Raw genomic sequence first — 15714 nt, 5'->3', positions numbered from 1 at the left:
ATTCCCTGAGTGAAAGAACCTTGTTCTGTCTTATTTGCCAGTGTATCCCTAATTCCAAAAAATAGCGCCCAATGCACAGTAGGAACTCCCAAAGTATCCTTGAAAAAAGACTGTTCCCCGGAGCTCCCAGTCTCTGGTTTGTACACACAAGGACATGGTACGTGGAGGAGATCCAGCTTATGGCAAGAGCCTCGACCTGGTGGGGTGGTGTTGGAAGCTCTCCTGTCTGCAGAGGCCCTGCACCCCGATATTCTGCTCTCTCCATCCTCTTTCCCTTGTTCCTCCACTCGGAGGTCAACAACGGCTGGCCAAAGTCTGAAACCTCGGTGCTGCCCACCCTCACCTGGGCCAAATAAAGATGCTCAGACTGAAAGGTGGATGCGGTAGGCAGGGTGCCGAAGACGTGAGACACAATAAGTGATGAAAGTCTTGAGGTCCCCTATTAATGACCCTGCTGCGTTTGGGCAGGATCAGCGCGAGGCTGGAGCCCCGCAGGGTGGGGCAGCGGCTGCTGGGTGGGTCGGTGGGTGCGGCCCTTGGCTCCGCCCCCCGCTGCTCTGTGAGAAGTAGAAGCTGAGAGCGGTGATTGTGGCGTGGTGGTGCCGCGACACCAGACTGCGACGCTCGGCGAGTCAGAGCTCTGTTCAGGTGTGGGTCTGGACCCTCGCGCAGGCTCGATGTGCAACAGATCCCAGCTTAAGATGGAGCAGGGAGTCGAGGACCTAAGCCAGTGGCATGGGGCTCCGCACCAATTCACAGAGGTGAGTCAGGGCGTCAGCCCCAGGGCCCCGCGTGGGGGCTGAGGGCATGGAAGCTGGGGGAGTGGAGGGAAGTAGCAATCTGGAGGATTAGGGGTCCGAGGGGTCCGAGGGACAGGTTGGGAAGGGAAGGGATGGAAGATCAAGAACCTAAATCACGTGTCGTTTATTCAGTTAATATTCTTAGCATTGGGTGCTGGGGGTAAAGAAATTCCAGATAACTTCTGATAGAGACTTTTGAGTACTCAGGAAAGAAGACAAAGTTAGAAAGTCAGAGGGAAGCAGACAGGGAGGAAAAAATTACTAATTGGCAGGCCTTTGACAGACCCTGGGAATACAATTTTGAGTTTACCATAAGATAGTTTACCATTTTATTAATAAGTAGCTAAATGATCGGAAGTATATAAATTACTGTAAAGAAGAAATACAGGGGCCACAGAAATGAATAGTAGAGGTGTTTGATCTGATTTAGGAGGTGGAGAAGACAGCTGAGGATTCTGTCTGGGACCAGAGACAACTGGTGAGGTGAAGGGTTAGCAGATCCTGAGACCAGAGACGGAATGCCTCCACTTTGGAGGTAATGAAAGATGGACTGTGAGACCAAGACCAAGAGACTGATGGGAGAGTGGTCAAGGGGAGGGGAGGCAGGGACCCCAGCACCACTCATGCGGGGCTTGAGTTGGTTATTCCAAGAGCAGGGGGAAGCCATTGATGAGTTTAAGCATGATCGATCACAATTAGATTTGTATTTTAAAAAGAGTGCCCCGGGGGTGGGTGGGTGGGGAATGGGCAGAAGTCAAGGCAATAATTAGAAAGGTATCGTGATAATCCAATCAAAATGGTGGCCTAACTAGAGAGATGGAGAAAACGGAATGGATCTTGGAGATGTGTTGGAGGCAGACGCCACAAGAATTGGTAATGACTTGGATCTAGGTTGTGAAGGAGGCATCCAGAACAATTGACCAGATTTCTGGCTTATAAAACTGGATAAGAATAGTGGTGACATTTTCTGAGAGCAAAGGATGAGAAGGAAGAGGATTAACAGTTTTTTCCCCTGGGGGTAGGTTGAGGGGTGGGTGTGTGAGTAAAGATGATCAAGAGTTTTGGACATCGGATGAAGTGCCTTTGGGCTATCCAAATGGACTGAGCACTAGGCGGCTTGAAGATTCGGAAAAGGTCTGCCCTGGAGCTATTGATTTAAGAATAATTGACTATAAACAGAAATGGATTCATTAACATGAGAAAGATTGCCCCGAGAGTGGCATAATGCAAAGGGGACTGAGAAGGAGGAAGCTCTGAGAGAAGGGAAGGAGGAAAACCAGGCTAGTGTGTCAATGTGTTCCAGAGGCCAAGGGAAGGAAACATTTAAAGAACAATGGCCACTATATGGGAAAAGAATCTAAAAAAGAGTGGATATATGTATATATATAACAGATTCACTTTGCTGTACAGCAGAAACTGACACAACATTGTAAATCAACTATACTCCAATAAAAATTTAAAAAAAAAAAAAAGAGAACAATGGCCAGTAGTCTCAGAAACTCATGAGAGGTCAAGCAGGGAGGAATCTGACGTGTGTTTGGACTTAATAACATGGAGATCATCGGTGACCTTTATGAAAGCTGTTTCTGTGGAGAGATGGGGGCCAGACTGAACTTGGAGACGAGATAGTGGTAAAGATGTGTTTAGACATCTCCAAAGAAGTTTGCCTGTGAAGAATCAGGAAAGTAAAAGGGAGGGAAAAGTGGCTGAGTACCCCCAGAAATACCCATCCAACAGACAGTTATCTGGCACCTATTATGTGCCTAGTTTATGCTAGTTACTGAGCATATAGTGGTGAATAAAATGGACTATGGTTTTTTGGGTTTTTTAAAAAATTAATTTATTTTTATTTTTGGCTGCGTTGGGTCTTAGTTGCTGTGCGCCGGCTTTCTCTAGTTGTGGCAAGGGGGGGGCTACTCTTTGTTGCGGTGTGCAGGCTTCTCATTGTGGTGGCTTCTCTTGTTGGGGAGCATGGGCTCTAGAGCGCAGGCTCAGTCGTTGTGGCTCACGGGCTTAGTTGCTCCACGGCATGTGGGATCTTCCCGGACCAGGGCTTGAACCCATGTCCCCTGAATGGCAGGCAGATTCTTAACCACTGCGCCACCAGAAAGTCCAAATAATTTCTTAATATCATCTATTCAGTACCCCTAGTTGTCCCTCAAATGTCCTTTCCAGCTGGTATGTCCAAACCAGGATCCAGTTTGAGACCACATGCTGTATCTGGTTATTATGTCTCTTGAGTCTCTTTGAAATTAGAAAAGTTTTCTTTTTTCCTGACTGACTTTTTTTCATCATCCCAAGTTTTGTCTTGTAAAATATTCCTCCTCGTGGATTTATCAGATTGCTTTCTCGTGGTATGATTTAGCTTGATCTATCTCTTGTATTCCCTCTAAATCGAAGTTAGATCTTAAAGCTAATTGGATTCCTGCTTTGGGGTAAGGATGTCTCATAAGTATGATAGGCTTCATCTTGCATTACATCAGGAGACACATTTGACTCCCCACATTTGGTGACATTAGGCTTGGTGCTTGAATTAGGGTAGCGAAAAGCCTCATTGGTCTCTCTATTCAAACTTATATTTTAGCCTTGTGGTCAGAAAGTAATCTGTGTAATGTTATCTTGGATACATGCAAATGTCCAGTTCCCCACTAATCATTCACTTACGGGCTTGAACCAAATATTAATTTTTCCTTAATCAGAAGTTTCCTTAGAGGTTGTAAAATGATTTTCAATTCCATCGTTCCTTCTACATGTATTTGTATTCTTCTGTAAAGTAGAATTTTTCTTAAACAACTGGAATCATTGGGTGAATTTGAAATAACAGTTTCCTATTGGACAGAATAAATGCTTCTTTCACTTCAATTTACAATGTTCAAAGCTGGAATAATAGCTGACCCTTTGTCACTTTGGCTCATGAATTTTCATAGATTCAATCTATTAAAATCAACAATCATTCTTTTTGATTCTCAAATTGTCACAAATTTGGCCAGTGGGAACCCCTTCTGTACCCCCCCTTTTTTATACAATTAGTTTAAGTCTTTCTTTTTTTTACTTATTCTATTTATTTTTGCCTGCATCAGATCTTAGTTGCACGGGCTCTTTGTTGTGGTGTGCAGGCTTCTCTCTAGTTGTGGCGTGCGGGTTCCAGAGTACATGGGCTCTGTAGTTTGCAGCACACAGGCTCTCTACTTGAGGCGTGCAAGCTCAGTAGTTGCGGCACACTGGCTTAGTTGCCCCACAGCATGTGGGATCTTAGTTCCCTGACCAGGGATCGAACCCACATCCCCTGCACTGTAAGGCGGATTCTTTACCACTGGACCACCAAGGAAGTCCCTCTGTGCCCCTTTTTAAACATTTAAAAAATTGTGGTAAAATCTGTATAACATAAAAGTATCAGTATAGCTATGTTTAAGTGTATAGTTCAGTAGCATTAAACACATTCACATTATTGTGCAACCATCGCCACCACCCATCTCCAGAACTTTTCTCATAAAACTGAAATTTCCGTAATCATTAAAATAGTAACTTCTCAGTTTTCCCTCTGCCCACCCTCCACCCAGTCCCTGGCTATCACCGTCCTACGTTCTGTCTCCTTGAATTTGACTTCCTTAAGTACCTCAAATAGAATCATACATTATTTGTTTATTTTGACCGGCTTACTTCACTTGGCTTAATGTCTTAATGTTGAAGCATGTGTCAGAATTTCCTTCCATTTTAAGGCTGAATGATATTCTACTGTAGGTATATACCAGCTTTTGTTTATCTGTTGATGGACACTTGGGTTGCTTCCACATTTTGGCTATTGTGAATAATGCTGCTCTGAACATGGGTGTACAAATGTCTCTTCCAGTCCCTGCTTTCAGTCTTTGTAGATATATACCCAGAAGTGGGATTGCTGGGCATATAGTAATTCTATTTTAATCTGTTGAGGCAGCACCACTCTGTTTCTATAGCAGCACACCATTTTAACATTCCCACCAGCAGTGCAAGGGTTCCAATTTCGCCACATCTTGCCAACACTTTTTTAAAAAATAATAATAATTTTAGTGGGTGTGAAGTGATATTTCATTGTGGTTTTGATTTGCCTTTCCCTAATGGTTAATGATGTTGAGCATCTATGTCTTTGGAGAAAAGTCTATTTAAGTCCTTTGCCCATTTTTGAATTGGGTTTTTATGGTAAATTTTAGGAGTTCTCTATATAGTTTAGATATTAATCCCTTACCAGATATGCGACTTGCAAATGTTTTCTCCCATTCTGTGGGTTGCCTTTACACTGTGTTGGTAGTGTCTTTTTTTGTGTGTGTGTGGTATGCGGGCCTCTCACTGTTGTGGCCTCTCCCGTTGTGGAGCACAGGCTCCGGACGCGCAGGCCCAGCGGCCATGGCTCACGGGCCCAGCCGCTCCGTGGCATGTGGGTCCCGGACCCTCCCGGACTGGGGCACGAACCCGCGTCCCCTGCATCGGCAGGCGGACTCCCAACCACTGCGCCACCAGGGAAGCCCGGAAGTGTCTTTTGATGCACAAAAGTTTTAAATGTCGATGAACTCAATTTTGTCTATTTTTTCTTTTGTTACCTGTGCCTTATAGTAAGTTTTCAATCAGGAAGTGTGAATTTTCCAATTTTGTTCTTCCTTTTCAGGACTACTTTTGGCTATTTGGGATTCCATATGAATTTCAGGGTGGATTTTTCTAGTTTTGCAAAAAATGAATTTTGATAGGGATTGCATTGAAACTGGATATTGCTTTGGGCAGATATTTTCTTCCCATTTTTTAAAATGTCTTTAATTTCCTTCAGCAGTGTTTTATAGTTTTCAGTGATATAGTTTCAGTTAAACTCTGGTTATTTCTGAGTGATTCTTTTTGATGCTATTGTAAATTGAATTGTTTTCCTAATTTCCTTTTTAGATTGTTCATTGCAGTGTATAGAAACACAATGGATTTTTGTGTCTTGAATTTGTATCCTGCTACTTTGCTTAATTTGTTTATTAGTTCTAACAGGTCTGTGGGTCTGTGTATGTAATCTTTAGGATTTTCTACATATGAGTGTATCATCTGGGAACAGAGACAGTTTTACTTCTTTTCCAATTTGGATGCCTTGTACTTGTTTTTCTTGCCTCGTTGCTCTGGCTAGAACTGCCAATGCAATGTGAATAGAAGTTGTGGAGGCAGGCATCCTTGTCTTTTTTCTGATCTTAGAGGAAAAGCATTCAGTTTTTCACCATTGAGTGTGATGTTAGCAGTGGTTTTTTCATAAATGTCCTTTATCATGTTGGAAATTTCTTTCCATTCCTATGGGTTTTTTTTTAAATCATGAAAAGATATTGGATTTTTCAAATGCTTTTTTCTGCATCAATTGAGATGATGTGTTTTTTCACCTTTATTTTTCTTATGTAGTATGTTATATTGATTGATTTTTGTTGAATCAGCCTTGCATTCCTGGGATAAATCCTACTTGGTCATGTTGTATAATCTGCTTAATATGCTGGTGGATCTAGTTTGCTACTTTTTTTGTTTTAAGGATTTTTGTATCTATATTCATAAAAGATGTTGGTCTATAGTTTTCTTTACTTGTGATGTCTTTGTCTGGCTTTGGTATCAGGGCAATGCCCAGCTCATGGAATGGATTAGGGAGTGTTCCCTTCTCTTCGATTTTTTGTTAGAATTCAAGAAGCATTGACATTCTTCTTTTAAGAGTCTAGTAGGATTCAACATGAAGCCATCAAGTAAAGAAATTTTCTCTGTCCTGGAAGCTTTTGATTACTGATTCAGTCTCCTTACTAGTTGTGGGTCTATTCAGATTTTCTATTTTTTCATGATTCAGTGTTGGTAGATATTGTTTTTCAATGATTTTATCCATGTCATTTAGGTTATCCAATTTGTTGGCATGCAACTGTTCATAGTACTCTCTTATAATTCTTTTCATTTCTATAGAATTGGTAGTAATGTCTTCACTTTCATTTCTGCTATTAGTAATTTGAGTCCTCTTTTTCTTGGTCAGTCTAGCTAAAGGTTTGGCAATTTAGTTAATCTTTCCAAAGAACCAACTTTTGGTTTCATTAATATTTCTCTAATGTTTCCTTCTGCTAACTTTGGGTTAGTTTTTTTTTTCTCCTAGTTCCTTAAGGTGTAAAGCTAGGTTGTTGGTTTGAGATCTTTTTAAATTATAAGCATTTACAGTTATAACTTCCCTCTTAGCCCTGCTTTTGCTGTACCTTGTAAGTTTTTTTACTGTTGTTTTCATTTTCATTTGTCTCAAGTATTTTCTAATTTCCCTTGTGATTTCTTTTTTGACCTATTGGTTGTTTTATTATTATTATTACTTTACCTATTGGTTGTTTAAGAGTATGTTGTTTAATTCCACAGATTTGGAGATTTTCCAGCTTTCCTGCCCTTATTGATTTTTAACTATCTTTCAAAATCTCTTAAGCCTTAATTTGTGGCCTAACATATGATCTATTCTGGAGAAGAATGTACCATGTGCACTTGAGAAGAATGTGTATCCTGTTGTTGTTGAGTAGAGTGTTCTGTATATGTTTGTTATACCTAGTTGGTTTATGTGTTGTTCAAGTTCTCTGTTTCCCTACTTATCTTCTGTGTGGTTGTTCTAGTCTTTATTTAAAGTGGGGTATTGACATCTCCAGCTCTTACTTAGAACTGTTTATTTGTCCCTTCAATTCTGTCAGTTTTGGCTTCAGATATTTTGATGGTCTATTATTCTATGTAAATGTTTATAATTGTTTATCTTTTTTGCTGTATTGAACCTTTTATTAATATATAATATCCTTTGTCTCTTGCAACTTTTTTGATTTAAAGTCTATTATGTTTGATAGCCACTGCTATAGCCACGCCCACTCTTGTTTACTATTTCCATGGAATATCTTTTCACTTTCAGCTTATTTTTGTCTCTGGATCTAAAGTAATCTCTTGTAAACAACATATAATTAGATAATGTTTCTTTTACTCCATTCTTCCAACCTCTGTCTTGATTGGAGAGTTTAAACCATTTATATTTAAAGTAATTAATGATAAGGAGAGACTTCTGTCATTTTGCTCTTTGTTTTCAATATGGCTTTTAGCTTTTCTTGTCCCTTGTTTCCTGTATTATATCTTTTGTGTTTAGCTGATTTTTTTTTTTGTAGTGAAACTTTATTTCCCTTCTCATTTCCTTTTGTATATATTCTATAACTATTTTCTTTGTGTTTACTATGGGGATTACATTTAACATTGCCAAATTATAATATTCTAATTTGAATTTATACCACTTTAATAAGATAAAAAAATTCCCCATCTAGTTCTGTCCCCACTCCATTTCAGTTATTAATGTCACAAAGTTACATCTTTATGCACTGAGTGTCCAAAAATATAGACAAATAAGTTTTTTTAATGCATTAGTGTCTAAGAAAACTGTTTTCCTTCATTCTCACACTCACACACTTAGGACATCATATATGTGGGTTTTCTGCACCAAGAAACTCTGACATTAACTGCTTGGAATTAGTGCCCAATCCCACGGGTTAAGGGCTTAATCCCACAGACTGCCCCCTACCCCCTGCTTCAGACGCCAGTCATAAGTCCAGGTTGTCACCTGGGCTTCTGACCAACTGGCTGTAAATCAGGGCCAGTTTCTATGACCTCCTCCTCAGATTTGATAATTTCCTAGAGCAGCTCACAGAACCCAGGAAAAGTTTACTTACTATTGCTGATTTATTACAAATGATATTTTAAAGAATACAGTTGAACAGCCAGATAAAGAGATACATAGGGGGTGAGGTATGGGAAAGGGGCACAGAGGTTCCATTCCTTCTCTGGGCACAGCACCCTCCTAGCACCTCCGTGTGTTCAACAACCAAGAAGCTCTCTGAACTCTGTACTTTGGGGATTTTTATGGGGGCTTTATCATGTAGACATGATCAATTATTAACTCGTTTTCTAGCCCCTCTCCCCTCTCTGGAGAATGAGGGATAGGGCCAAAAATTCCAAGCTTCTAATCATGGCTTGGTCTTTCTGGTGACCAGCCCCTATCCAGGAGCTCACCAAGAGTCACCGCATTAGAACAAAAGATGCTCTTATCATCCAGGAAATTCCAAGGGATTTAGGAGCTCTGTGTCAGGAACTGAGGCAAAGACCAATATACTGATTTCTTATTCCACCATTAGTCTCTCAAATCATGTAGAAAACAAAAAGTGGAGTTACAAATCAAGTACAATAAGACCAGTTTTTATAGTTGTCCATATATTTGCCCTTACTAGAAATCTTTATTTCTTCAGATAGTTTTGAGTTAATGTCTAGTGTTCTTTCATTTTGACCTGAAGGACCCCATTACCATTTCTTGCAGGGCAGTTCAGGTCTAATGACATTAAACTCCTCCAGTGTTTGTTTGTCTGGGAATGACTTAATTTCTCCTTCATATTTGAAGGACAGCTTTGCCATATATAAGATTCTTGGTTAGACAGTTTCTTTCAGCATTTTGAATATGTCAGCCTACCGCCTTTTGGCATCTAAGGTTTCTGATGAGACATCTGCTGGTAATCTTATTTGGGATTCCATATATGTGATGAGTTACTTCTTTCTTGCTGCTCTCAAGATTCTTTTTGTCTTTGGACAGTTTTGATTATAATGTGTCTCAGTGTGGATTTCTTTGATTTTATTCTATTTGAAGTTCATTGAGCTCCTTGGAGGTCTATATTCAGGTCTTTCATCACATTTGAGATGTTTTCACCCACTATTTTTTCAAGCAATCTCTGACCCTTTCTCTCTCTCTTCTAGGAGTCCCACAATGCATATGTTGGTCTGCTTGAAGTTGTCCCACAGGTCATTTAGGCACTCTGTTCAGTTTTCTTCAATCATTTTTCTTCTTGTTCCTTAGCTTGACAACTTCAATTGTCCTATCTTCAAATTAGCTGATTCTTCTGTCTACTCAAATCTGCTTTTGAATCCCTCTAGTCAGTTTTTCATTTTAGTTATTACATTTTTCAGCTCCAGAATTTCTTTTTTTAAAAAATAAATTTATTTATTTATGGCTGCATTGGGTCTTCATTGCTGCACGCGGGCTTTCTCTAGTTGTGGCGAGTGGGAGCTACTCTTCCTTGCGGTGTGCTGGCTTCTCATTGCAGTGGCTTCTCTTGCTGTGGAGCACAGGCTCTAGGAGCGCAGGCTTCAGTAGTTGTGGCACGTGGGCTCAGTCGTTGTGGCTCGTGGGCTCTAGAGTGCAGGCTCAGCAGTTGTGGCGCACGGGTTTAGCTGCTCTGCAGCATGTGGGATCTTCCCAGACCAGGACTCGAACCCGTGTCCCCTGCATTGGCAGGCAGATTCTTAACCACTGTGCCACCAGGGTGCCCAGAATTTCTTTTTAGTTTCTTTTTAGGTTTTCTATCTCTTTATCAAAATTTCCATTTTGTTCATACATCATTTTTGTGACTTTTTCCACATCTTCTTTTAGCTGTTTGAGCATCTTTAAGACAGACAGTTGTTTTAAATTCTTTGTGAAGTAAGTTCATCATTTGGTCTTTCTTAGACATTTCTGTTTATTTTTTTTTCCCTTGAATGGGCCATACATTCCTGTCTTTTTATGACTTGTGTTTTTTTTGTTGTTGTTGAAAACCGGACACTTGAATCTTATAATGTAGAAACTCTGGAAATCCAATTCTTCTCTTCCTCAGGGTTTGCTGTTTTTGTTTTTTGTTTGTTTATAGCTTATTTAAATTGATGTATATTGCCTCTGTGCCAGCATCAGCCTGAGAGGTAAACTTAAGGTTTTCTTAGACCTTTTATGAGCCTGCATCTTTTCTTGGGTATGTGTGGTGACTTTCCAAATTTTCTAGTATATGTGGTTACTTTTGAATATACTAGTTCTTAAATGTCTGGTTCCCAAAAGGTGAAAAAGGAAAAATGAAGGGGGAAAGAAACAGGCGCCAGGGACCTCTATGGCAGTCCAGTGGTTAAGACTCCGGCTTCCACTTCAGGGGACATGGGTTCCATCCCTAGTCAGGGGACTAAGATCCCACATGCCATGCAGCACAGCCAAAAAGAGAGAGAGAGAGAGAGAGAGAGAGAGAAACAGGTACTAGTCCTTTTAAATACCCTGGAAGTCCTGTCATGTGGAGGAGAGGTTTGTGACAATGGTAGTGGGAGTTGCGACAATGGCTTGCCACCTCTGTCTGCTCCTCATGATCAGAAGCAGCAATTAGTGATAATACAGATTACTCAATATTTGGAGCACAAGGTTTTCATTGCCCACTCTGGCTCCCACAGGTCCAGAAATGTGTGCACAGCTTCCTGGTATGGGACCCGGGGTGTTTTGGGATAGCCACTACCTACCTAAGAGCTGAAACTGACTGAAATTAACTGCAGTTTACCTTCCAAACCTTCCCTTGGAAGTCACAAGCATTTAATTGACTCCATTGTTCCAAAGTAATTACAAAAGGCAAATTCTGCAGGTGTAATTGTTATCTTGGTGGGGACATGGATTCCTGGTGCTTTCTACTCTATCATATTCCCTGGTGTCACTTCCTGTATCCTTTTGACACAGTCCTAATAATCTTGGGAAGTTCCCTTATTTTCTGGCACGATAAGATGCACCACAAGCTCACTTATTCATTCCTTCTTCCAGACTTGGAGTCAGGAAATACTCCAAGGATGATTCTTCCTCTTAGTAAGGAATGGAATTAAAGGCCAAAATCTGAGCATGAGGGGTTTGTGTTTGTATAAAATATTTCCTATTTAAATATAGCATTATTTTTTTAATATAGCATTATTTTTATTTCTGATTTTTATAATTTCACTTATGCTAAAAATCCTGATTTCTCACAGTATTGTTTTAAAACCATTTTATTATGAAAAATAGCCCTCAAACAGAAAAGTGAATATAAGTACGCAGCTTAATGGATTATTACAAAATAAAGACCTTTGAAGCATTGTTAGCACTGCAGAAGCCCCTACAGTTTCCCTTATTGCCCCCTTCCCTCCCCTCTAATATTACTCATAGCCTATTGTCTGGACATAACTTTTTTGAATTCCTCTATTTCTGCCCTTTGGTGTTCCTGTAATTGGTAAAAGCCGCAATTGCTTTCTTAAGTTTTGCTTTCTTTTCTTTTTTTTAAATTTGTGTTTGAATGTTGTTAAATTTTTCCTTGATCTTTTTTTAAAATAAATTTATTAATTTATCTATTTATTTATTTTCGGCTGCGTAGGGTGTTTGTTGCTGTGCTGTCTCTAGTTGCTGTGAGCAGGGGCTACTCTTCATTGCAGTGCGCGGGCTTCTCATTGCTATGGCTTCTCTTGCTGCGGAGCACAGGCTCTAGGCTCACGGGCTTCAGTAGTTCTGGCACACAGACTCAGTAGTTGTGGCTTGTGGGCTCTAGAGTGCAGGCTCAGTAGTTGTGGTGCACGGGCTTAGTTGCTCCGCGGCATGTGGGATCTTTGATGTTTTAGTATCTTCTATAGATACTGTATTTTACTCATGTTTTGTTTTTCATATTTAAATGGATTGGTCTTTTCTGGATCCTCTTATATGGGAAATTACAGGGTAGTGTTCCCAATTTCTCAGCTCAAGAGCTCTCTCTCTACTGCTACAGTAATTGACAACTTTAAAAAATATGATTCTTGGATCCTGTCCTGTTTCAAGAAGTTCTACCACCAATCTCTTCTTTTTTCCCTTGACTTCCAAGACAATCCCCCACCCTTTTTAAAAGTGTTTTTAAAAGTCTGCCTCTTTTCTTTACCTCCTCCAATGCTTGATCTCACACCTTCCCACAGCATTCCCACTCAGGTGAGAACCTCTTAGGTAGGTAAATATTTGTGAATGGTTTCTAAGTTTTGCCAAAGCCAAGACTAACTGAACCCTCCATTCTTCTTACCTTTATGGCTTTCTGAACCTGTTCTGCTGGTTTGGGATGATCCCTCACACTTAAACATAATCTGGAATTTGAGGGTTTTCTCAGTATTGCTGAAAGTACAGGTTGTAGAATATTTTATTTGCTCTTTGTGCTTTTTTTGAAATAAAACCGAAAACATGCCCAGCAAGAAAAGTGGCATGAGTCACATCTAGATTTCCACCATGCTTCTATCAGCCAGACTTGCATTTTGTTTGTTTGTTTGTTTATTTATTTATTTAGTGGCTACACTGCATGGCACATGGGATCTTAGTTTCCCAACCAGGGATGGAACCTGCACCCCCTGCAGTGGAAGCACAGAGTCTTAACCACTGGACAGCCAGGAAAATCCCCCAGGCTTGCATTTTAGAAAGCCCAAACTGGAGAATGGCCTGGAGGTGGGATAATTTAGGCAAGAGATGATAGAGGCCTGGATTAGGGTGGGGCCTGGAAATGGGGAGAAGGGACATGTGGAACTGGAATTTGAGCTATGGTGAATTTCACCTGACTTTTCTTTTTCTAAGGATACTGAGAAGTCAATATCCATCTTGGATGTGTCTTCATCTCCCAGAAACAGTGGAGTGCACGCCTCTTGGAACCATGGCCCATCAGGCATTCAACGCGTCCCTCAGGGCATAGAGCTGGAGACGACCTCCTTGGTCTCTGCTGAGGCACCCAGGCAGAATGCCAGTGAAATGGGGTCACACTTCAGTATGTTGCTGCCTGACCGCGGTGTGACCTACTGCCCCCAAGTGACTTTCACTTCTTCCCAGATGATTTACACTGAGGGAATGTCTCCTTCCCAGACAGAAATGATGATTTTCAAGGGGCCCCAGGCGATGCCCTTAGGAGAGCCCAGTATTCCAGGGGTGGCCACGACCTTTGGTGGGAATCTAAGGATGTCCCCCAATGGGCCGCCAGTCTCACCTGCCAGTGGAATCCCAATGATGTCCCACGTCAGAATGCGAACAATGCCTTATTCTGGCCTCCCAACAGTACCTTCTAATGGAGGCCCTTTAACACCTAAAACATTATTGGATCCAACCATGCCTTCCACTGAGGCCCTGGCAATGCTCCGCTCTTTGGATCAGATGTTGCCCCCTAGAAACCCCCACAACTATGGGATGCCCCCAGCTGAATCGCCATTATTGCTGGCTTTGGAATCCCAGGGCTCTCTTGTGAGCCAGCCAGTCTCCCAGGAAGACCCCTTCCTACCTAAGCAGCCCTTACCTGCTCCACGGAGAGCAGAGCAGTACTCCGGGGCCCAGGAAAGGCCTCCCAGAAGGAGATCCCCAGTTTCAAGGCCTTACCGCTGCGACTATGAGAACTGTGAAAAAGCTTACACTAAGCGCTCCCACCTCGTGAGTCACCAACGCAAACACACAGGTAAATGAGGTGTCGGATGGGTGGGGTGGGTGGAGAGATCTCTGGACTTTAGATTTGTGGGGGACCCCTGGTTTGTAATGGTTTGGGATTAGCCCATCATCCTTCAAGTTTGGGATCAAGCTCTTTTGGGCCCACCAGCTTGCTTTCCCACAGTTCAGGATGACTGTGCCAAGATGGAGACTGCTGATGGTGCTGTCTCCTCACTGCTGTCCTGAGTTTTTCCTTTTGATTCCTCAACGTTGACTGCTCTGCTTCATAAAGTCAGACCCCTTCCTTCCTACCTGCTGGCCTATTCCTCAAAATTCCTTCTCTCTCTTGTCATTCCCCCAGGTGAAAGGCCCTATAAATGCATGTGGGAAGCCTGTACTTGGTCCTTCTTCCGTTCTGATGAACTTAGAAGACATACTCGGATACACACCAAATACCGACCACATAAATGCGACCAGTGCGGCCGACAGTTCATGAGATCCGACCATCTCAGGCAACACCAAAGGACTCATATGCGGATGCCAGCATCCCCAGACCCACCGGCTGACAGTGGACGTATGGCTGGTCCTCCTGCTCCTGGTCTTTAGGTCAATCTGCTCTTCCCCTCATTTTGGCTTCTCTGCCCAGATCTTGCCTGCCTCTGACCAGCTAGTCTCTTTGGTAGGTGTAGGTTTTGATGAAGACAGAAAGATTATGAGGCAGTGTGGAAGCCCATATGAGCTCTGGACCTAGTCGGGGCTCCTCAAAAACTGTCTTGGGTGTCCTCACATCTCTGGGGCCACCTACGTTTGTGCCAAGTTCAGCCACATGGCAAGATGGAGCAAAGTAGCGGTTGGGAGCTTTATAAAAAGCTCTTTATCTTATGTCACTCCTAGCTTGAAACCCTTTAGCGACTCTCCTTTGCCTGCTACATAAAATCTAAGTTCCTTATCTTGGTCTTTGACAGTTTCCAGAGACAGACTATGTTCAATTCCTGAATTTACCACTTACTAGCCATGTGACTTTGGGAAAGGTCTTTGATCATTATGCCAGATTCCCTCTTCTGGTAAAAGAAAAACAGTATTGGACTGTTGTGAACACATCTTATGTACAAAACCAGATTCTCTTCGGCACTCACCAGCCGCACACCCAGAGTTTGTCTCCTCCCATCATTTCCAGACTTGGATGGAATGCCCCCACAAGACATGGGATCTGGCACCTCAAGTAGCCACTAGCAACCCAGGAATGTGGAAGAGTTAGTGCTCCTGGGGTAACATTTGACTAATGGGAGATGGGAGAAATCCAGGATGATAAATTCCCTCTTCTTCCCTCCCTTCCCTGAACTGGTCTGGTGCAAGACACCATTTCTCCCAATGGGGAGACCTCCCAAGTAGCCAATGGACACACCTGTGCCTCTTCCAGTCTTGTCATGAAGCAGACTCAACCTGCTATCACCTGGCATTGCCTCCCATTCTCTTGCGTCGAGTCCCTTTTCTCACTCTCAATGCTCTGTATTTGCATCACCCAAATAAAACATCGGTACTTAGTTCTTGTTCTAGGCTCTGTTTTCTAGGTAACTTGGGGTTGGAAGACATTAGACTGGGGCAGAGAAGGATGAACCGCACTGTAACCTTCCCTCTTCCCCCCACCAAGCCCAGGTACCTGGACTAGTAAATATCAGCTATTAAAAG

At 42.0% G+C, this 15714-nt stretch overlaps 1 protein-coding gene across 1 annotated transcript; it reads left to right on the top strand.

Moving 5' to 3' along the window:
- Positions 1–13188: 13188 nt before the first annotated feature.
- Positions 13189–14631, top strand: KLF17 (Kruppel like factor 17; the record flags this gene model as incomplete). Its single annotated transcript, XM_029227017.1, has 2 exons — positions 13189–14056; positions 14387–14631. Coding segments are annotated over 2 exons (1113 nt in total), but the record flags the coding sequence as incomplete, so codon positions are not given.
- Positions 14632–15714: the final 1083 nt, after the last annotated feature.

Source organism: Monodon monoceros, unplaced genomic scaffold (genome assembly GCF_005190385.1).
Source record: "Monodon monoceros isolate NGI ecotype Baffin Bay Population unplaced genomic scaffold, NGI_Narwhal_1 Super_Scaffold_18, whole genome shotgun sequence".
In the NCBI taxonomy this organism is placed as follows: domain Eukaryota; kingdom Metazoa; phylum Chordata; class Mammalia; order Artiodactyla; family Monodontidae; genus Monodon; species Monodon monoceros.
Note: the sequence above shows the minus strand (reverse complement) of the source record. Positions and strands in the feature narration are given on the sequence as shown.